Source organism: Haliaeetus albicilla, chromosome 22, assembly GCF_947461875.1.
Source record: "Haliaeetus albicilla chromosome 22, bHalAlb1.1, whole genome shotgun sequence".
Lineage (NCBI taxonomy): Eukaryota > Metazoa > Chordata > Aves > Accipitriformes > Accipitridae > Haliaeetus > Haliaeetus albicilla.
The window spans coordinates 16,815,256-16,837,263 of record NC_091504.1 but is presented as its reverse complement, the minus strand read 5'-3'; the positions used below and the strand labels follow the sequence as shown (position 1 = coordinate 16,837,263).

The following is a 22,008-nucleotide window of genomic DNA, read 5'->3' as shown; positions in this document are numbered from 1 at the left end:
GAGAGTATCCATCTGTGTGTGCATAGCACTATAGGGCTGTTATCTGCTCCTTGATCAGCATCTCACCCCTTGCTGTTTTCTCCTGCAATCAGTGCTGGGGATGATCTGGCCCCTATTCTCCAAAGCTGCTCTGAGTCAGAGATTAAGGTAATGAAGGTGCTTGGAGGCGAGTGACACAGCCAGATGGTGCGGTCCTTGTGCTGAGCATTGGGGCTTTTTCTGATGCTCTGACAGCTCTGAAGCAGGATCTCTGCACCGTCTGTAGGCACTGCCTTGGCTTGGGTGGAAGAGAACCCAGCAAAGGAAAGCAAACAGGCAACGGCAGCTCTGTCTCACAAAGTAAGAAGGATGGTTATGAAAATTCAAAGCGGCTCTGAAGATCTGTCACCCATTAGTAACAGCTCTAGAAAGCTACCAGGGTGGCAAGGTGCACATGATGCCACAGCGGTGTAGGTCTGGCTGTGCCACTACGTGTTTCAGCCTCTTACTGCCACAGCTAGGCTAGGCAAAAATCAAATCCCCCATGGCTGTGATTAATGTGGTGATGCTGACATAAGCTGAATGGACTTACGCCATGAGTTATGTAAAATGGGACTCATAAGATTGTTTGGCAGAGAGCTATATCTTTGTCTGAGATGATAAATATTACAGATAGAAGAAATATCAGATCCAATGGGCTTGATTGTTGTCTGGAATAAAACTGTGTGGCTCACTTGAGCATAATAGAGTTAGGCTTGATACAGACCGAGGATATGCCATACAATTTCTATGCTGGGGATGATGTGGATTGTATGTCTCTATTTTTTCTTAGCATTTTAGGGGTTATTTAATCTATACAGTCCCTTGTGTCTGCCTTGCTTCTTGACTTCAGGAAAGATATAATTTCAAATTGTGAGCCAGTTGTTTTTTGTCACTAGCTTCAAAGTTGTGGCATGACACTTGCATTGAATTCTGCACATATTTTCAGCTTGGGGAGCTTAAAGGGTTAAGTCAGAAATATTGGCCAGTTTAAAGGAGGAATGTGTGTGATAAGGGATGAGATTGTGTAAAGATACCATTTTTCTATTTGATAATTCAGTTTCCCCAGTGTGGCTGAGATGAAAAATCTGAATAGATTTAGGAGAATGACAGCAGCTTTGCAGTTGTACTCCCAGAGTGACAGAACTTAACTTGCATTGAAGAAAACTTGCTGACACTCCTGTTTAGAGTTGGGGGGCTGATCTGATGTTGAGTAAGTGAATTAACAGTTAATTGGAACAGGTTCTGTGGGTAACAGCTCTCTAAAATGACTGTGTTAGAAGGAAAATTCCATTTGTTGTCATTAGGTGCTTTCAATAAATGCAGCCTCCAGTTCATTTCAGGTGTTTTCGAGAAGTACCACCTTATACTACAGTTTTACAGAGCAGAACCCAAACCTAAGCAGACCAGGGGATGGCACCTCTGTGTCCAGTAATACAGCTTATGGCAGCATCATTATTTCATCACGTTAAGATGCAGATGAATACACCTATGCTGATATTAAAAAAGATTTTTAATTTTTTTTGTGCTAAATATCTTTGTTTCACAAATTAAGGCCATGGCACTGCCTGTACTTGTGCTTGTTCTTAACTGGAAGTAAATGATGTTCTGATGGAAGCCCAGGAATCACGCAGGAAGGGAGCTCCGGAGGTCACCTCGTCCAACCTCCCGCTGGAGGCAGGACTGCAGCCAGCACTAAAGCAGGTCAGCTGTGATTTTTGTCTAGCCAGGTGATGAAAACCTCCAAGGACAGAAATTCCACAGCCTCTATGAGCAGCCCGTTCAGTGCTGTATTACCCTACCAGTGATGCTTCCCCCCACCGACCCCCATCCATCCTGAACCTTCCAAGATGGGCTGCTGCTGCTTGTTATGTCATGTGGCACCATGGAGAAGGTTTTGGCTCCGCTACCTTGGTAAATACTCTTTGAGTGGTTTTAGGTGACTATTAGATCATTCAGTTCTTACCTTCCCAGTGTATGTGTCTTCCACCAAGCCCTGTGCTAAGGAGCAGCCTCGGAGGCGGTGAGCAAGGTGGTGGGAAACCGGGCATGGATTGGGGTGCGTTTCTCTCCTCCTCTTACGGCGGCATCGTTCCTGCTGTGTTTCCACTGCAGTCATGGCTTTCACAGCAAAAGGTACCTCCTGGCAGGACTGTGTCCCCAGGAAGGAGGGTGCAGGGCTGTAGCTCTTCTTGCAACCCCTGGTTCCTGACCTGGCACAGAGGAAAGTAAGAGATGCATCTAGTGACCACCTTGACAGTCTCACTATTTATTTTAGACTGCAGGCTTCATAGGAATGCCTGAAGCTGTCTTCTTTCCCTGCAGGTATTTTCTACCCAACTGTTTGCATGTCAGTGATTTGTTTTTTAATGTTACCTGTGCCTAGGACAGATGGATTTATTGATTTGATGGTACAGACAGACATGTGCAGACCAAGGTATTAACAAAAGCAAGTCACACACACAGTGGGTGTTTTTGCCATTTAAAATATATTTTCTGGCACTAGATTATTTCTGGCACTAGAAGTGCTTTTCTGTTTTCTTTGTGGCCACTGGCCAGCCACCTGCCAGGGACTGCTTGGGTCAGAGCAGAGGCAGCAGCGGGTGAGCGGGATTTGAATTTTTTTGTGATGCATTTTGAAGTCAAGCTCTGCCAGCTGCATTTTAGCAAGCTGTCATGAATTTCTCCCAAGTTTGTGGTTTGAGGGCAGCTGTATAGTCAGAGACTGCTAACTGAGTATGCAAATGGATAAAACATTTAGTGGAGTGAAAAGCATTTGCTTGTAGAAGCAGACAGACGTGCAGTGCCAAGGCAGATGACTTGGTCCTGTTGATCTTTGTTGCTATCTCTGGATTAAGGTAAATTTCCTCTTTAAACACTAGCCTATGTCTAATTTAAAGCTGTCTCTCATCTTGCTGATAGTTTCCTCCCTCCTGTGGGGGCAGAGACACACTCCAGAGACGGCACCCGGCTCCTGAGGAAGGAGAACACACACAACTTGCTTTCGCAGGACTAGTGCCCGGATGCTGAAACGCAGTAGAGCCTCTGCTCTCCGGATGTGTTGTCCAAAGTCTGCCCACGCCAACGGCTGTGGATCCTTAGGCAGGCACAGCAGACTCCCGCTCTCCTCTCGGGAGTGATGCTATCATGTTTAACAAACGTCTCTCCTCCAGTAGCCTGCAGCATTCCCATGAGAAAAGGGCTTTGCTTTAGGGCTGGATTAGGAGAAAGCTACCGGGTGCAAGTCTACTAGAGATGTAAGTTTATGCTTGGCTCTAAACCCAAGAGCAATGGGGATAATTGGATGCTCCAGGCTAAACGTGTTCTGAGGCTTTAGTGACTTGCCTGTGGCCACCTAGCAAGTCTGTGGCAGAAATACACTAGAAATACAATTTGAGAGGAGTTGAACCTCCCAGGTGTCTGTACTAAGTGTAGAGCACTCCTGGTATCTGGTGAAAACGTGCAGACTTTGCTGCTTTTAAGTGTTTTTATCCAGCAAAAGAACAGCAGCAGGACTTAAAATCACTGGTGAGATTGTTCTGCAAGTATAGCTTAATGGGGCTCAATTCCAGCCCTGACCTTGAAAGCTAACTGCTAGTGACAGATGAGGAGCTGTCTTCCACATCACGTCAGCCCACATTGTTCTGACTTTGGCAGGAAATTGCAGTTTACTTGAGGACTTTGAAGGTGGCTGAAATGTTGTGATTTTGTTAAAAAATATAACAACTGTCCACTTTTCAATTCCTCCAAGCCAAGTATCGCAGCAATACTTCCTAATGAGAAATAATTATATCTCAATTTTAAGTGACACAAGTGCTATTGTTTACACAAAATGTGAGAATCTAGTAAGACATCAGGCATATGTTTAGAGGGATAATGCATGAGAAATCAGTTCTTTCTTCTCAGGGAGCTAAGCCTTGCGAAGGAAGATGACAGATACATGTGTTTATAGACAGACTCTAGAGCTGGCTGTATTTGCTTATCATTTGTCATAAATGCAGAGACTTGCAGCACAAAGTACTAGTATGGCATAAGCTGGAACATATGCTCCTCTCCAACAGATGTGGCATGAATCCTAATGCTCACTGGATGTTTCAGGTTGGTGACCAGCAAGAGGATTTATCCTGGTAAGCTAGTATGAGCAACCTTGAGCCTTCCCATGGATTGTTGCCTAATCCATTGAAAAAACTCAAATGGAGCAGACAAAATATAGCCTGGTTTTCAGCTTGCATCACTGGCAATTCGTAACTGCTGAAGCAGCCATCATCTGGACCTGCCTGATACGTTGCTTGGATATGATGTTGCAAAAGTTTTGGGATAAAAATGCTTACTTGAAGCTGTTGCTTTTAAGTGACCTGTAGAGTGACCTGATAGTTCAATACTTCTTTCCAATTGACTCATCATTCTCTGTGGATTTGCATTCAAACAGAAATAACTCCCCACTCACAGTGGTGAAAGCCCTATGTCTTGTTTTCAGTGACTTTCCTATTAACAAGAAAATCCATGATTATGTTTTTTCCTCTTTTTATCTTCCCTGCACTTACCAAAATACATGTGATACTGATATAGCCTTTGCTTTTAGAAGATGTGTTATAATACACCCTCTGTGTGTCATCTCGTACTGAATACTTATTCCAGGCTGAGCTGTAGGGAGTTAAAAATAATCAGCAGAACTGTAATACACTTGTCTTTCTGATTTACTGAAAAAAAAAAAACCCAAACAAAAAAACCCCAAAAAACCAACAACCAACAAAAAACCAAAACCCCGAACATTTCAGTTATGAAGTCTTATTTTTGCAGCCAAGAGAAAAAAATAGAAAAATTACATACATGAGCTGCATGTGTTAGGTATGAAAACATAGCATAAAGCCAAGAGGAGAAGTTTACAGAAGAGATTTCCTAGAGAATATTCGTCCACGTTGTAAAACCAATGATAAATTTTGCTGCATCTGGCAATTATTATACTACACTCTGCTCTTACTCAGTGTTCACCCTGTTCATCTTAGGCAACACTTACTCATTCCGGAGTTCTCCCACATACCAAGATATTAATCTGCTTCTCATGCAAACAGTCAACAGTCTGAAATTGCTACAATACACCATCATGGACTTGATTCAGTAGCTGTTTTTGTTTGCTTTCTTTTGTTTGTTGTTAAGGATAAAGAATCCAAAGCGGATCGAAGTCCATTCAGTCTCTCGAGCTGGACCTATGCCCCCATTTCTCGCCCCTTTGTTTAGACTTGCATGCTATGAAGTTTCAGAAGTCATAGCCACCACCCATCTGTATTTGCCTTAAATCAAGCAACTTCTTAAATGGATTTTAGGTGTTTCATTTTTCTTTGCTTTGCTGGGCATAAGTTGGGTCTGATTTTTCTGTGGGCTTTGCTTTCCTTGGCTTCTAAAATAATTTTATAAGGTGTTGCTGATTTGAATCATTAGGCCATCGGGCGAGTCCAGCTGCGCCCCTTATCCAGCAGTGCTCTGCTTGAGGGGGTTACAGAAAGGATCAAACTCTTGGGCTGAAAGTAACAAATTACAAGTGCAAGTATTATCATGACAATTGATATTGATTATTGATGGGTGAGTGAAAGTAGATATGCAAATGCACATCAGCGCGTGCCTCTTATTAATACTATATATCTCTGTTGAGCCGAGGAATGGGCAATGTGCCTTTTATTCAGAGAGAGAGTGTTCACAGAGATAAGAGCTGCTATGGCTTGTGATCACCAGCAATGAGCCACGTTCAGGTGTGGAGTCGACTGCGCCTGGTAGGTGAGGAGCGGACAGGTGGTGGCTGGAACGTGGCTGTAGTTGGAGCCATTTACATTTAGGAGGGCTGGCAAGACCATTTTACTAGCCACGTCTTCAAGTCCGCTGGGTGCTCTCTGGGGATGGAGAGAGCGCACAGGCGTATTTATGCCTTTCCTGGATGCGAAGCCTCCAGCCCTTCTTGGTGAGCTGGTGACAAACGGTGCGTTCACACTGCTGAGCGAGCAGGAGCTGGGTTTCCCTGAAGCAGAGGAGAGGTGGTTTCGTGCTGTTATGATGACTTGCAACGTGGCTGGAGGCCAGGAGAAGACCTGGCTGCCATTGAGCTTCCACATACTGGGCCACCAAGCCCCATTCAGGTACATTTTGACCTGGATGGCTTGCCATTTGCTGAGGGATGAAGATGGGCACTAAAACTAAGTTATGTTTGTTTCTACCCCTCCCTCCTGCCGCTTCTTTGATCAATGGACAGGGTGTAAATGGACTTGTTGGCTGGCTGTTTGGGAGATAACTATTATTTGTACAAATACCTGCCTTCAATTGATCTTATGATTTATTTAGTCATCTACTCAGGAAGTTAAATCAGTGCTGTAGCACATGTGCAGCTGTACGTGCAGCACAAACTACAAATGACAGAGGATACTGGAGGCAAAAGGTATCCAAGAAATCTGCTGGTTCAATATTGCTCATTCAAAGTATTTAGTGAACAGCTTCAAGTAAGATAAATGTCCAAAAGTCCATGAATGATTCATTAAAACAAGGGAAATAAATCTAATGAAGCATTCAATCATCATGAATAATTCATTGTACTCTAATACATTTAGGAGGGGTATTTAAAAAATATTTCCTAGGCTTGTAATTCATAAACCTGACAAAAAACCTGATCTAGAAAGAGGGTATATTATTTATTCCAGACCCAAAGGCTGGTGCTGAAATTGTGTGAACTGAAATCTCTGAGTGAGTTCAGAGGCAACCCTCGGTATTTCATGCTTCTTAAATGACTAAAAATCTTCCCACAGAGATGAGTTGTTAAAGCTCCCATCAGATCAGATCCCAGAAAAGCTGTAACCACAGTGGAGCAAAAGGTATGCAAATTTCAAGTGTATAACTTTCAATATCAAAGTGCTCTCAGAGAGAGCTTGAAATTTGTTCAGCCTGAGGCATCTCTCCGCAAGCCTCTGTCATCTGTCATGACATGGCAGCAGACAGAGCAGAGAGATGGGAGGGGAATAACACATTCATATGCGGACAATGTCATGTCATTTAAGGAGCTGCAGTCTGAGCAGTGGTCTTGTTTTCAGGTTGGTAACCGTTCCTCTTTACTTTTCAATTCAAGCTTTTCATTCTTTGGCCACCATGGATACCCCTTTTTTCTGCTGCCCTAAGGATCAGCAAATTATCACAAGGGTGACTGGTGACATCTCTGCTCTGCAGTGCGGCATCCACAGTCCCTAACGTGTGATGCTGCAAAGGTGTCTGAGTCTGTTTAAGACTTTTTATGTGGTCTTTTACTGCTACATGCTTTCTCCACATTTATGTCCTCCTTTAATTATGAGCATGTTCTTTTCCGTTCAGAGATGACCCAGCCATAAAGATCCCAGAGGCACCAGTGACCCTGCTGCTAGGGAAGGTGGCGGTGTTGGGCACTGCCACGTGAGCCCGATGCTGATGAGAAGCCATCTGCAGGGAGCCAAAGGGGCCTCGTGTCAGTGGAGATCAGGTACCAACAGCTGCTGAGGAGGACGTCTCAGCATCTTCCTTGCTCCTCTGGAAGGTGCTCTTGTGTCCCACCTGCAAAACCTCCCGCTAGTTTCTCCAAGCACTGTAAAAGCCCGCAGTGAGGCATCCATGAGCTTGCAATAGTAGGACCTCAGCCAGGTCATGGACCTGTCCCTTCCCACTGCTGCCAAGACAGGAGAAAAACAACCTTTTGCATTCACTGTTCTCCTCCCCCGTTGGCAGGTACCACTTCAGAGATGGCAAAGGGAACAGGAGACAGAACATATTCCTGGAGGTAAAGTAAGAAATAAAATGCAGCCATGAACCAGCTTGTTGTAAAGGCAATTTGGGCTTGACCTCAGACTCCTTTAGGTGAGCCTGTGTGGTTCCTCTTGTTTTGGTGAGCTTGCTTTGCATTTATATCTACGTGAGACGGGAAGGACGACTCGTATTTTACAGTTCCAGGGAGTAAGTACGATGCCTTCTATATCATAAATTAAAAAAATAGATTTAAATTGAATTAGGTAGGACACGAAAGATGATCCCACCTCTGTTCAAGGGGCTGGCACCCTTTGACACCAGATGTAAAAATAGCTATCATTTAATGAGCTTGTCTGACTGGCCTTAAACAAAAAGAGATATATGCTGCACTTGCTGTCTTGCTAATGAAGTAATTGTGTTGCTTTGCATTGATCTGTGGAATGTTTAATCTTAGTTAAAGGGGCGCAGCCTGAGGAATCAGTGTGGAGGGATGCTGGGAAGAGATCAGGTTTAGCCTTCCTGGTGGGATTTCAGACTCCAGTGCTGTAATGCTGGTCCCCTCACAGGGCAGCCAAGCAGGTAAAGAATTTCCCTTGAAGCAGGAAGATTATATGAGTGAGGCTGATTTTTAGGCATGATTTAAACAACTGCGTGTGCAGACATCTCCTATACCAGGCACTGTGCTGCAAGGTTTTCATTTCAACCGATGATGAGCAGTGCCCACAGCATCCCCCCAGCATCTTTCCACCCAAATGGGGTGGGCCAGGGCAGTGCAGAGGACACTGCCCTGCGTGGGATGGTGTCTATGGGGTGGCACTTCTCGATGGAGATGCTGCCAGCTGGGGCTTGCTGCCAGGCTCCCTGCATAGGTGTTGAGTGAAATTTCCCTGAGGCCAAGGACCTCTGTTACAGTCCCTCTGGGAACACAGGGGTGAGAAGCAATGCTGTCTCAGGCCTTTTTATCAGTTTTGGGTTGCTTTTCCTTCTCTACAGGCCACTTCCCTTTTAAGCTATGAGCTTTTCCCCTCTCTATGCTTGATGGGATGAGGTACAGGTCTAGGACAAGGCTTCCTACAGCTACCAGTGCCCTCCAGCCCCACAGAATGGGTGCTGTGAGCCAGAGCATCAGCTTTTCCCACCCTAATTGCTGAGTGCTGATAAGCCGGTTTCCCTGGATTGATCCTCCCTCCCTCAGGTTTCCTGCCATGCTGGTTTTTCCCTCCTTTTCCCTGGGTGGGTGGTCCAGCCCAGGCTGATCAGGAGGAGTGTCATCTGAGCCAGGATCATCTCATTATTTGAAGCTGTAAGCCGGTAACAGAGCTTGTTCCCTGTAGCGCGCTCGTCTTTGACTCTGCGTGCTCTATCCCATTGCTTTGTGTCGAAGCTTCGTCTTTGCAGCTTGCTGCTGCAGGTTATTTGTCAGGCACAAAGCCCCTTCTCTAATTTCATGGCAAGCTTAGGGGTAGACAAGCCCAAAGCTGAAAGACACAGAGGCCAGGCAGGCTCACGGCGGGGACCCAGTAACAAGAGTCACTGGAGGGGAGGCAGCTGCTGCTGCTTTGCTGCTCTTTAAAAGCCATCAGTGACACAGACACAGTGCTGCTGAAACCAGCGGAAAGCTGTGGGATGAGCCCAAGGTCTCTTCTCTAACTCCCTTGCACTGGTTTATGAAAAATAGAAGCTTTTTTATTTTTGTTGTTGTGGTTAAGGTGATACGTATCACTGAGCAGCAGTTTTCACTGTGTGACTCAAGACTCTGCCAGGATAAATTCACAAATACTGGTAGACAGGATTTATACGTGTAGTGGTGAAGGTGAGGGAAGTTTTAACCTGCTTTGTGAAAACTTATATTTTTAAAGTTACAAAACCCCAGGCGATTCTCTGAGCAGCTGATGTGGTTTCGTCTTTATTGCTCTCAAGTGGAATGAGATGGCCCGGCAGCGCCAACGTCCTGCTGCAGCCTGAGGACCTTAACAGGATCTTTCTTGTACGAAATTGCATACATTAATGCTTTGGGCCTCTGCTCTGCTTCCCAAAGGCCAATTCCAACCAAATTGACTGCAAAGTTGTTTGGAGGGGGAGTGCTGGACAAACAGCATGGTTTCCTTGGAAAGCAAAGGGAAAAGTGTGTTCCAATAATGTAAGCAATAAATAGCAAGTTGAAACCTATGTTAAATTCTCTTTCCTCAGCCCTCTCTTTGGTAGCAAACAGGCATTAAAGATCCAGACCTATTTAAAATGGTCCAGTCTTGCTAAACTGATTTTAAAATCAATCAAATGGCACAATAACCCCAAACTGGTATAACTAAACTGTTACAATCCTCATTTAAATTACTCTGCTTTAATCAGCAAGTTAGGGCTCAGCTATGCGATCAGTTTTTATCAGTTTAGCAAGTTATGGTGCAAACACACATTTAAGTGACTTACCATTAATTAAGCTAAACCATTTCAGTCAGTGATTAAATTTACATTTGAACACACACGTGAACATGTTTAATTAGATTGGTATTAAACTTTTTTTTAAACTAGTTTAACACAAGCACATGCAAGGTTTGGCTCTACCTGATGGCTCCGTCTGGGGATCCTCAGACTGACAAACTCCGCTGAGCCCTGGGGGTGGTGGGGAAAGGGAAAGGCTGAGCAGGCTCCTGCATGCCAGGGCCTCATCCTGCCACCTGTGGTCTTAGATAAGAGCCTGAACTGCAGTAGGTAAGGCCACGGCCACAGGGTTGGTTTTTGGCAGCACACTCCAGCAGGGTGCTGGGAGGACCAGCTGCCCTAGGAGAGTTAGCAGGGCTTGGTGGCTGGAGCCTTTAGATACAGCACTGGGAGCTATATATCAGCATGACTGTTGTCATTCATATGTGGATCACATCAAATACTGAACTTAAAGAGCAAGTGCAAGACTTATGATTTTGACCCAGAGAGTTTTCATGTTTCCATTTTCAATGTAAGAAACATCTCTGATGGAAATACCTAAGGGTATTTCCATTCACAATTACTGTCGATTACCCTTCTGTATGATGGTTGTATACTTGCACTCCCTTTGCTGGACTCCCTTTCTGTATGATGATTGTATGCTTGCACTCCCCTTGCTGGAAAATGTTTCCTTCCCGTGATGCTGTAGTTGGCTTCCTTCACAATACCAGCAGCTCCAGCTCTCTGGAGGACAGGTGATGGCAGTCTCCCATGCTCACAGCTTGTCAGACAGAACTCAGCATGCCAACTGACACTAATGTAGACAGGCTGGGGTTTTTTGTTCCTCTTTTGTTGCTTAGCTGGAAACATATAGGCATGGCTTCCTAAATGCCAGTGTAACGGGTAAGTATAAATGCCCTGCTCACACAAGTTTATATGCAAAAAAAGTTCTTGAGGGTTTTCAAACAATATGGGACAAGCTGGAGATGAGCTAGCCAATGCTGGTACTGTTCACCAGCGTAGAGCCAGGGTATTTCTGTCTGTGGTAAGGACAGGCTTGGGCAAGAGGTGGTTGTATGAATTACTCGGGAAGCCATCTTTCTGCAGCAGGGAAAGCCTGTATTGGGCTATACGTGGTTTATAGCAGCCAGGTCTGCTTGCAGGCTTTCTGATTCAGGAATGCTACATCCTGCAGATAGCTAGTGAGCACATGGACTGGCAGAGGTGGCAAGAACATCCCACTTATTAAATAGAAACTATTTTAAGAGAGAATGTGCAGTAACACCCCTACCCCCAAATTCGTCCATGTCCATGCATGTGCTCTGGAGGTCTGGCTGTCCTTGGTCCTGGGCTGCTGAGTCTCCTCAGCTGTCTGTGGTAGCAAGAGACCCTCTCCAGTTTTCCCATCCCTAAATGGGGACGTGGTCACCCTGTTGCTGTGACTGGCAGAGATTCATTAGTCCACAACACAAAATGGATTCGTATCTGCCTGATCATGTTGGTTTGTGTTGTAACGAATAGTATCCTGTAAAACCTGAGAGTCAGAGGAATGGTAGGTGAAGGATGTTTATTTTGATCATGGCATCTCCCTCGCAGGACCACGCAGTGAGCTGGGGGAGATGTGCTAGCACCTTTGTTTCAGAGGAAATACGTGGAAGATTAATGATTGGGGCATGAAATTAAGTGACCGATCTTTCAGGGTTGTATTTGTTTTTGCAATCAGTTATTGTACTTTCCTGCTATAGGCTGTTTAATAGTGCATTATAATAAGTTGGAAGTATAATCCACTCACTGTAGAAGAGCAGCTGTTTGTCACTGGTGCAGGAAGGGATCCCCATATAGTTCCTCCTGCACCTGCAATAGACTACGTGCAGCTTTGGTTCACCGGGGCAGATACCGACCTCAGACAGCTGGTAGGAGTTCTAAGGCTTGTGTCTCAGATACATCACGAAAGCACCAGACAAATGTCACCTGTCTGTGCCTTCTCTCTTTCTGCCAGTTTCTCCTACTTACTCAGATGGTGAGCTTGCTGGTGCAGATCGCTCTTCCTACGTCTCAGACAGTGTCTGGCATACTGTAGCATTAACAGATCAGTTACACAGATGTATGAAATACTGCTAATTGTGGAGAAACTTTAATGGATGCTATATACCCAACACTTCCTTTTGCCTCTGAAAATCTCCTCCAGAGATATGCAGATCATATATACTGGGATACCTATTTTTAGCTCAGAGTTGTATGTGAATAAGTATAACATTAATCCTTATTTAGTGAACAGGATATCCTGGATATGGGACGTTCTGAAGCAAGTGTTTAGATAACATCTATTTAAACAACGGGTGATTTAAACAATAGTAGTAAAAATTGATGTTGTGAATTCTCTCTGGTCCTGATTTTGAGGTCATGGTTATTAGTGTACCATCTATTATTTTTCTGGAGGATGCAATTGCTATTGAAAACCTCATAAACTTTTTTTTTTGTCTGCCCAGTTTTATACAGGAACAAGGAAGACTACTGCTAAAGTGAAAAATGAGGAGCATCAGCATTATAAGTTGCCAGCAGTGGAGTTTATAGATATTTTAATTCAAACAAATGAGCTGCTACTTCTTTGGGAGACACAGAAAGAGGAAAACGAATCTGATAGCCACCACAGAAGTAAATGTACTGCATGTGGTCCAGCTCTTGGGAAGTGGTAGAAGACCATGCAGGAGAGGTGAGTCGCATCACTGCAACTTGTTCTCAAATTCAACATATTCTTGTTACTAGAAGTGACAAGAGGAGCAAAGTACTCCAGACAAGATAAAATGGTTTGTTTCTTTTCCTCTGTGATGGGTTGTAAAATGCAAACTACGGATAAGCTGTGATAATGTGGATGAACTGTATCTGTTGCAAAAGTTGCAAAGTAAATACAGCCCCCGAGACATAATTTCAGTAGGACTGGCATGATGGGTAATGAGGAATGATGCTTGTCGCTATTTGGTAACTGAAAGCAGTTTTGTGTTTATGACCACTTCAATTCTGGTACAGCAGCCACCAAATGCACTTAGCTTGTGCGAGCTGATAGATGGAGTGCCTCTTAAATTGGCTCTTTCCAAGTAAGGTCCAGATAGTAAAGCCGAGCACCCGTGTGAAGTCTCCCACCTCTGACATATTCAGCGTTTTGCCCAGAGATCCAGCCTGTGCTCAGGGAGTCATGAAGCAACCAAGGTCCCGGTAAATAGGCCATTGGCCATCTTTTATCAGCCCCAGGCTCTACAGCTCTCGTCTTGCTGAGGAGGTAAGAAAGGACTAGCTGGTAATTTGAACAGTGGTAGTAAAAAACAATGTTGTGGATTCACTCTGGTCCTGATTTTGAGGTCACGGTTATTAGCGTAGAACCTTTTATTCTGCAGCTTGAGTGAGCCTGTACCAGCACCATCTGGTGCGTGTACAAGCGCGTGCTGAGCCGGTGTTTGCACTGGCAGGTCTGGTGTGGCTGGTTGCACGCTTTCTGCCAGCTGGCCCCTGGGCTTGTCCCACTGCCTGGGGTAACACCTGCATTTTCTCCAGCCTATGGGGCCCACGGCTGGCTGGGAGGCTGCAGCCGTTCCCCTGTACGCAGGTCCCACAGTAACAAGCGCCGTGCTGCTAAGCTCTAGGTCACTCCGTGGGCAGCAGCTGCCTGACAAGCACGAAGGGTCGTGCCAGCTCCTGCAGATGTAGGTGTCTGTCTCCTGAGGATGGTCATGCAGCTAATCAAATCAACCTTGCGTGAAAAGAGAGTGCAGGTTGTCTAGAAAAATTGGTACGCCTGTAGCAAGACCTGAAGGCATGTGAAACACGGTGGGCTTGAGGATGTAAAAAAGCACAGGCTAGTAAAAATCGAACGTATGGGCCAATGGGTTCACAGAGTTCAATGGTATTTTTCAATAAAACATCTTGAAGGATGGGTTTCATACTACCACAGTTGTGCTTTTTTACACATTTTTGGGGTTTGGGGGTGCAGAACAAAGTGTTTGAAGTGATGGCTCACAGGCAATAAGCAGCATGATGAATGTTTTTGTCTTCTTATCTGGCTTTGTGAAGAAATACAGGAAAACATGAAACAAGGAGTGGGGAAGAAAGATGTTTTCGCTTCCTGGTTGTTTTCAAAGATGTGGCTGTTCTGGAATGACATTTCTGAGTAGCATGGTTGTGGCTTCAGCTGTGCCACAACTGTCAGGAAACTTGCTCCTGGTCGTGGGGCATGGAATATTGTGCTGGTTGAGATATTATAAAATTGCCTAGTTTCTTACCTTTACATCGGCTTTATTTTTAATTACACCCCCCCCCCCAACTCCTGATTGTAACTCCAAGGGACAGCATTGGAGTGGTTAGGAAATCTCTCTGTAGCTCTCACGAGTACTCTTGACTCTCACCCTGGTTTGGTTGCCTGTGAGTTAATTCAGGCTGCTTGACCTTGGTTACCTAGTTTGACATTGAGTGCAGCATCTTGGCTATAAAACATAAGCCTCTTTCTGTGAAGTATGATCTTTATGTACTTGAAGTCATGCTTTGTTTCATAGAAAGACGAATTACATAACCAAACACTTGTACAGCCTTTCTCTTGCAATTGGTTCCCTGACCCGTTCATTCCTTGTTACAGCATTTTTACCTAGATCTTGAGTTATCTGTGCAGAAAGCAGGGGGAATGAATTCTAGAAAGAAAACAAGAGCAATACACGATCCAGCCCTATGGTCAAGAAATACTGTGACGGACAAATGCTGTATAAGGAAGTCTTGTCCCAAACAGGAAAAATGTCAGAGCACCTTGATGACTGGATCTATGTGGTACCACGTGGCACAATTTTCCTTTTCTCTAAACTTGAAATGCTGCCTTCGCATCTTCAGGTAATTGGAATCTCCACAGACTTGGAGCAGCAGGAGCTCGATATGCTTGTTTTTTAGGTTTAATCATCATCACCTTCGTAGAGGACTCTTCAAACTAAAGCTAGCTGGGACACAAAGACACATCCAGAAATCCAGCTCGGTTACAGTGAGGATGGTACAACCCATGAGGGAGACATCATACGAGGTATGAGGAGGTGCAGGTTGAAAAGATCTCTTCAGACCTGCAGTGCCCTGAATAAGTAGTTTGGGTGAAGAAGTCTTAGTGACAGACAAGTCCCAGTGATTTCTATCAGGTTTAATGTGACTGCTCAACTCTCCAGCAGTGAGTGCCTGGAGGCTTTGCATGTGCAGTGATGTTTTTGTGCCTGTCTTCTGACCTGAATGTTCGGCTCTGCTGTTCGTGGGCTTGGGATGATGCCCGAGGTCGCCCTGTGTGCGTATTTCCGATGGACCCTCGATTCGTCCACGTGGTTCATGCTGAGGATGATGCTGTGGGCAGAAGTGTCGTGACAGTCACAGTTACCAACAGTGGGCCCGATATCATCCTGGCTGTCCTACAACAGATGAGGCCAAAAGTCCCTGTGCAACAAATGAGTAACTTCCCCCAGGGTTCTTTCTTCACTTTTAGGTTGTCGGCATCTGAATAATTTGGGGACAAGGGAAAAAAACGGGCTTTTGAACGATTCGACTGCAAGCAGCTGTTAGTACGGCAGCAGACCCTCCCCACCCTGGTGAACTGGCGGTGAAGACATTGCTGTCCCTTTGGCCCCGAGACCCTCAGGCAGAGCTGTGAACGGGAGGGACTCCCCTGCCGCGGGACGGACCTTTAACATTTTTATCTGAGGAAAAACGTGCACCGTGGAGCCTGCGCCATGGCACGGCTGCCCGGGGAAGCAGCGCTCCCGCACTTGCCGTCCCCCTGATGCGGGGATACAGAAACACCCAGTTTTACACCAAAAAAAAGCCCGTGCAGCGTCCTGTTGCGGTGAGGGGGGACGGACACGGAAACGCGTCTTCGGTGCCCGCAGAGCGGCTCCCGCCCCGCTCTCGGGGCCGGTACAGGCGGGAGTACCCGGCCCGCCGGCGCTCTGCCTGAGGGGAAGGAGCCGCCCGGGCTGGGGGGGGGGGGGGGGGGGGGGGGGCGGCCTCCCCCGTGGCGGCGCCCGGCCCCGAGGCGCCCCGAGGCTCGGCCGCGCTCCCTCGGCTCCCTCAGGAAGGAAGGAAGGAGCGGGCGGCGCCGCTCCCCGCCCCGCGGGCGGCCCCGGCTCGGCCCGGCCGGCCCCCGGGCGGACGACGCCCCCGGCCCTCACGCCGCGGCCGGGCCCGCCGCCCGTGGCATTTCCTCTGAGCTCACTCGGCGGCTGACGCGGCGCCGCTTCCCTCGGAAGAGGAAGCCTCGCAGCGGAGCGGCGGCGGCGGCGGCGGCGGCAGGCAGGGGGGACGCGCGGCGGGCGCCGTGCCGGCGGCGGCGGCGGGGCGGGGGGCAGCGGCGCGGCCCGCGCTGGGGGCGGCCGGGGCGGAGGAGGCGGCGGCGGCGGGGGGGGGCGGCGGCGGCGGCGGCGGCGGGCGCTCCCCGCCCGCGGGGCCGGTCGGCGTCCGCCCCCGCGGCCCGAGCCCCCGCCGCGCCGTGCCCGTCTACGCCCTCAACTTGCGGGTCTTGTGGCCGCTGGCCACCGCCGTCTGCACCGCGCTCCTCTGCCTCTACCAGGCCCTGCGGGCCGGCGCGGCCGGCGAGGGCGCGGCGGAGGCGGGCTCCGTCCCGCTCCTCAAGGGCTCGGCGCTGCTGCTGCTGGGCTGCCTGCTGGCCCGCTGCTGCGGCGCGGCGGGCGGCGGCGGCCCCAGGCCCGGCGGGGTCCGGCCGGCGGCGGGGGCGGCGGCGGCGGCGGCGGGGTCGCGGCGCGGAGCCCTGGAGAGCTTCTACGCGCGGCAGCTGCGGCTCTCGCCCCACGTGCTGGGCCACAGCAAGGCGCACGTCGGGCGCGTCGTGGCCGAGCTGGTGCGCGCCGCCAAGGCGCAGGGGCTGCAGCCCGGCCCGCTGGCCCTCAGCCTGCGCGGGGACTTCGTGCGCGTCGGCAGCGCCTACGAGCAGCACAAGGTGCGCAGCCCCGACTGCTTCGACATCCTGGTGCCCCTGCGGCTGCCGGCCCACCTGGAGCCCCGGCCGCGCTCCGCCGACGGGCTGGGGCCGCGCGGCGCCTTCCTCTGCGGCCTGCGGGCGAGGGCCGGCCGGCCGCGCCGCTGCCGGCCCTTCGCCGAGGGCTTCTGCGTGGAGCTGCGGGGCCGCAGCCACCTCTCCTCGGGGCTGGTGCTGCGCTGGTTCCAGGGCCACCTGCAGCGCTGCCTGGGCGCCGTGCGGTACCGGCTGCAGGAGCGCTGCCGCGTCAGCCTCTCGGCCTGCCCCGGGCGCCCGCCCACGCTGCACATCGTGCCCTGCTCCGACTACGTCTGCTGCCACATCTCCATGGCCGTGCGCCTCATCCCTGCCATCCCCCTCGGCGACGCGCTCTACCTCACGGCCCTGCCGCCCGAGGGCCCGCAGGGCCCCCCGGCCCCCGAGGCCCTCTGGGGCCTCAACGCCTCGCGGCAGGAGCAGCGGCTGCTGAGCTGGCTGAAGGAGCAGGCCCCGGCCTCCTCCTGCCACCTCAAGTGCCTGCAGATCCTCAAGGGCCTGCGGGACCTCCGCGGGCAGGGCCTGGAGGAGCCCTTCTGCTCCCAGTGGGGCCGGGTGCTCTCCTCCTACGTGCTCAAGACGGCCCTCTTCTCTCTGCTGCTGCGGGGGCCCTTGGAGGCCTGGGACGAGCGGTTCCTGGTGGAGCGGCTGGAGGACCTGGTGCTGTACCTCAGGGACTGCCTGCGCAAGCAGGTGCTGATGCATTTCTTCCTGGGCAACGCCAGCCTGCCGGAGGCCGTGGCGCTGCCCCGCTTCCTCAAGGAAGCCGCCCCCGTGAACTTGCTGGCCGCCTTTGACGGGCCCACGCTGGACCTGGCCGCCTTCCAGCTGATCAACACCTGGATCCAGGCCCCACACCTCATCAGGATGTACAGCAGCCCCCGGTACTTGCGACCGGTGCCCGCCCCGTGCCGGCACATCGCCGAGGCCAGGCAGGAGCCGCCGGGAGAGTGAGCCGGTGGCCGGGGGAGCCGGCGTCGCCCGCGGACCCCGCCGGGGCAGCGCGCGCTCCCAGCCCGCTGGTCCGTCGAGAGCCCGCGTCTGCTGAGGAAGGTGGGACCCTTTTAAATGTGGTTCTGTGCCTTTGTCCCTGACCTGAGAAAACTAGGAAACCAGAGGCCAGGACTTAAAGAAATTGTGATTCTTGGGTTTTTTTAATCTCCTTGGTTGCTCGTGGGAAAATTGTGAAATTGCTGAGGAAATGCTTTAGTCGAGAAGCATTACGTTCAGTCGACTGTTTGCAAACCTGACTTTAACAGCCTCAAAATGACATTTCTGGAAATCCGCGTTAACTTGTTGTCTTAGTGGCAAAATTGACCTTTTTCTGAGATTTGCTTTTTATGATGCAAAATCCATTTGGGATTTAAAAATCCTGTAAGTGCAAACAACACTCTGCTCCCCCTGACTCCCCCCCACAATGCACCAAGATGCTCTTAAAACGTGATGAGCACTAGAGCGTGGGTGTTGGATCACAGTTTGAAATGCTCAATGACATGCTTTAAATTTCCTGTGTAATCGAATACGTTGTGCTGGATAGAAATATAATGCGTATGTTAATGTAAAATTGAGGGAAGAAGCGAAACCTCTCCGATAACAATATGAAGAATCTAGTTACACGTTTCTGTGTTCAAGTGAAGGTTATATTGAAGGATTGACATACAGATAAAAGGAAACAAATAGCACTTTATTTTCACAAAGGCCTTTTTTTAGGATAATTGGCTGCACTAAATATTGCTACAGAGAAGGCATTAGTATTTTGTTAAAGGAATGATGTTTGGATCATCCCAAGGAAAACCTTTTTTTAAGGAAATACTCTGAGGGTCGTTTGTTTGGGGGTTCTTGTTGATTTGTTTTATTTTTTTCCATCTTCAAGTATTCTTTTCTTAGAATTTGCTTTACCTCAAGGGCCAACAACGAAACAAAGAAATTCTGTAATGTTTTTTGGAACAAACGTTGAACGAGTCCAAATCTCAGTGCTGTAAGCAGACTGCTGCGCCCTCCTGCTCTCCGGTAGGAGTTTGGTGGGATTTTTGGATGACTGCCTGACCAGTTGTCTGCTTGTGGCAGTGTTTTGACCAAATAACCTGATGGGAATTTCTAGTACTGTGCTATAGCAAATCGTTATCTTATTGTGGGGAGGAGGAAGTGAAATATTTCAGGGTACTTCAAAATTATTTAGCACTGATTCATGGTACAATGGCAGTCTTAGGCTATGGATTCTGGTGTACTCTAAACAGAAACATTAGCCAGATGATTCCGATTTCTTGCCTGGTTACGTCCCAGTCACTGGACTAACCCGGCGAGTTGTAATGCAGCCAGCTCTGCAAGTGTCCGTAGCTCTTGGTGCAGGGACCTGGTGTACGGGAACCTGATGTGTCCCAGGGTGTCAGCAAATTCAGAATTTCAAATCCTTGCTTTATTGGTCACCTGCTCAACTATTTGATGTATTAAGACCCAAAATGTGTTGCCAAATTGCTGGTGCTCTGGAAGCTGAGCGTGTGCCTTATTATTCACTGTACTGTGTCCTAGGTGAGCAGTCTGAAATGAATTATAAATGACCAAGTGTAACTTCGCAGAAGCTTTAGGATAACTTGAAGTTACTAATATAGTCCTTCTCTCCCTGATGTACACAGAGATACCGGTGTGCTTTATTCACAGTTCTACGCATCAGAGCACAAAACAAACATTTTCAAAATCTATGAAGCTTTATAAGAATCTATTTTTCTAAACGGAAACACTCCCTAGGCAGATGTTTGCCTACTTCTGTCTATTTTTTTAACTGCTCTTGCAGTCTTATTTTCAGGTAATTATAGCCTAGGTCACACCCGCAAGTTGGGTTATTTTTATATATGAAGCACTGTGCTTCTTTCTACAAATACAAATAGTGTATTTATAGGTAGTATTGATCAAATGTTCTTTGCACATGGTATTTAAGGCTAAGTGAGCTACCTTGGTGTTTTGATTTTTATTTTTTTTTTGGTAGTAGACCATGATACGTACGATTTTTGCACACTTGTGCTACTTGGTATTTGAAATAAGATGTGGTTCTGCAGTCGACGCCATTGCCATTGAATCTTTTGCCCAAAGAAGAACTAGATGACTGGCCCAGGGTATTGTGGCTGCCTGAACTCGTGACATAAAAACCCTTTAGCTGTTAATTCTAGCATCATAACCACTTCAGTCAGCTGTTGGTTTGTTTACATCACTGCATCTCTGTCTCTGAAAAGTGATCTTTTTTCTGAAAAGGGATGCACATTTGGTGTGTGTTTAGTATTGCTGCAATACGTGCAAATCTAATAGACTTGGTAAGGACTTTCTCACTAAAACGTAGTAATGCTGGGAAAAGACAGTTGCATCAGGAAATGCATGACAAGGAGAGATGGTGGAGAATACAAATAGTTTAGAAAATGAAAGTTGAGCTGAGGGGTGAGTGAGAATGATGGTAAGCTCTCAGTGAAGACACACTGCAAACACGCCAAAGAACACGGGGGTAAAATTGGAGGAGAGCTATTGAAAGCAAGGCGGATTTGCAGTGTAGGGAAAAGGTTTAAGTGGGTTTTGCTTTGACAGTATTTCCAAAGTGGCTGAATCCATCAGGGCTGAACAGCAAGGCAAACCTTCAGTTTACTAGCCGTGTAGGCAGACCTTCAGTGCGAGTTTTTGCTCAGCAAGGCATTTATGAGTTTGTGATGGCTGGTCATGGGAGAAAATGTATGCATTTGCTTTAACCTTAGGCTTGGGCAAGCTTTCTTGAGGAGAACGGGCTTCCTGCCAGTAAGGCAATGTGCATGCAGTTGGTGGGAGGTCTGAGAAAATCTCTTAGACTAACTCGTGGCTCTGTTGTACAACTGAGATATCAAGTGTATTTTCTTTACCTGCTATAAAGCATGCATTCATGAATACAACTGAGAAAAAAGCAGCTGATAAAAGTTGGGTTCTGTTATCGTATTCATCTTACTCCACAACAAACATGACAGCACTGGTACCTGCAGCGTGCTGGAGCTATTGTAGGGCCTGATCTGCAAGGAGGTGTACAGAGAACTCGACCTACGTGAGTAATCCTGTGGGCCTTTTGCCTTCTCCCTCTGCTCCCAACCCATCGATACTGTACACAGAACAAGGTTATGAATACGTATTTGTTAAGGTCATAACTGTTATAATGTATCATAGATTCAGCATGGTTGCCTCTGTGTGGTAAGCTGAAACACAAACACAGAAGAAAGGGCGTGTTATTTAGTACTAATGTGGGTTCTTGGTTCTCGTTATCTGCAACCTAATTTTGCAAAGACTCTCTGCAAATGAAGTTGTTTTTATTGAACGTTGATTGGGAAGAAGAATCACACCTGCAAGAGAATTAAGTTTATTTACAGTACCAAAATGCATATATATGGCTTAATTTTGTATTGAAAAATGCTGTGTATTTCTCAAAGACATCATTATTTCGTATCTGACTAAATAGCTCAAAACCATTCCTCTTTTAATTTTGAATTTCTGCAGAGTAATGTAAATTTTAAGTGTCTGTTTGCAATGGACATTCTTGGTACAACTATTTTTTGCTGGTTAATAATCAGACCAAAGATGAAACTAAGGTGTTCAGCTGCTATTGTTTTAAAAAAAAAAAAAAAAAGTTTATAGGCTCAAAGTGTCAGCCCATTTTAATGAAATGTTTATAAATTCATTTCCTATTTAATATCAAAATACATTTGCACTTTTATTGTTTCCATAAAAAGTTGGTGGTTTTGTTTTAATGTTTCACTGTAGTAATAAACAGCTGTTTTAAAGCA

At 47.6% G+C, this 22,008-nt stretch overlaps 1 protein-coding gene across 1 annotated transcript; it reads left to right on the top strand.

Annotated features, from left to right (window-relative positions):
* Window positions 1-15,500: 15,500 nt before the first annotated feature.
* ITPRIPL2 (ITPRIP like 2) lies at window positions 15,501-22,008 on the top strand. Its single transcript, XM_069809330.1, has 2 exons — window positions 15,501-15,648; window positions 16,443-22,008. The coding sequence occupies exons 1-2, from the start codon at window positions 15,501-15,503 to the stop codon at window positions 18,176-18,178; spliced, it is 1,884 nt and encodes a 627-aa protein (XP_069665431.1). The 3' UTR covers window positions 18,179-22,008.

Excerpts from the sequence above, each read along its gene's own strand:
- ITPRIPL2 (XM_069809330.1), top strand. The coding sequence starts at position 15,501 with ATGGACCCTCGATTCGTCCACGTGGTTCATGCTGAGGATGATGCTGTG. Across the intron at positions 15,649-16,442 it reads AGTCCCTGTGCAACAAATGA|AGGAAGCCTCGCAGCGGAGC; the intron begins GTAACTTCCCCC and ends TTCCCTCGGAAG.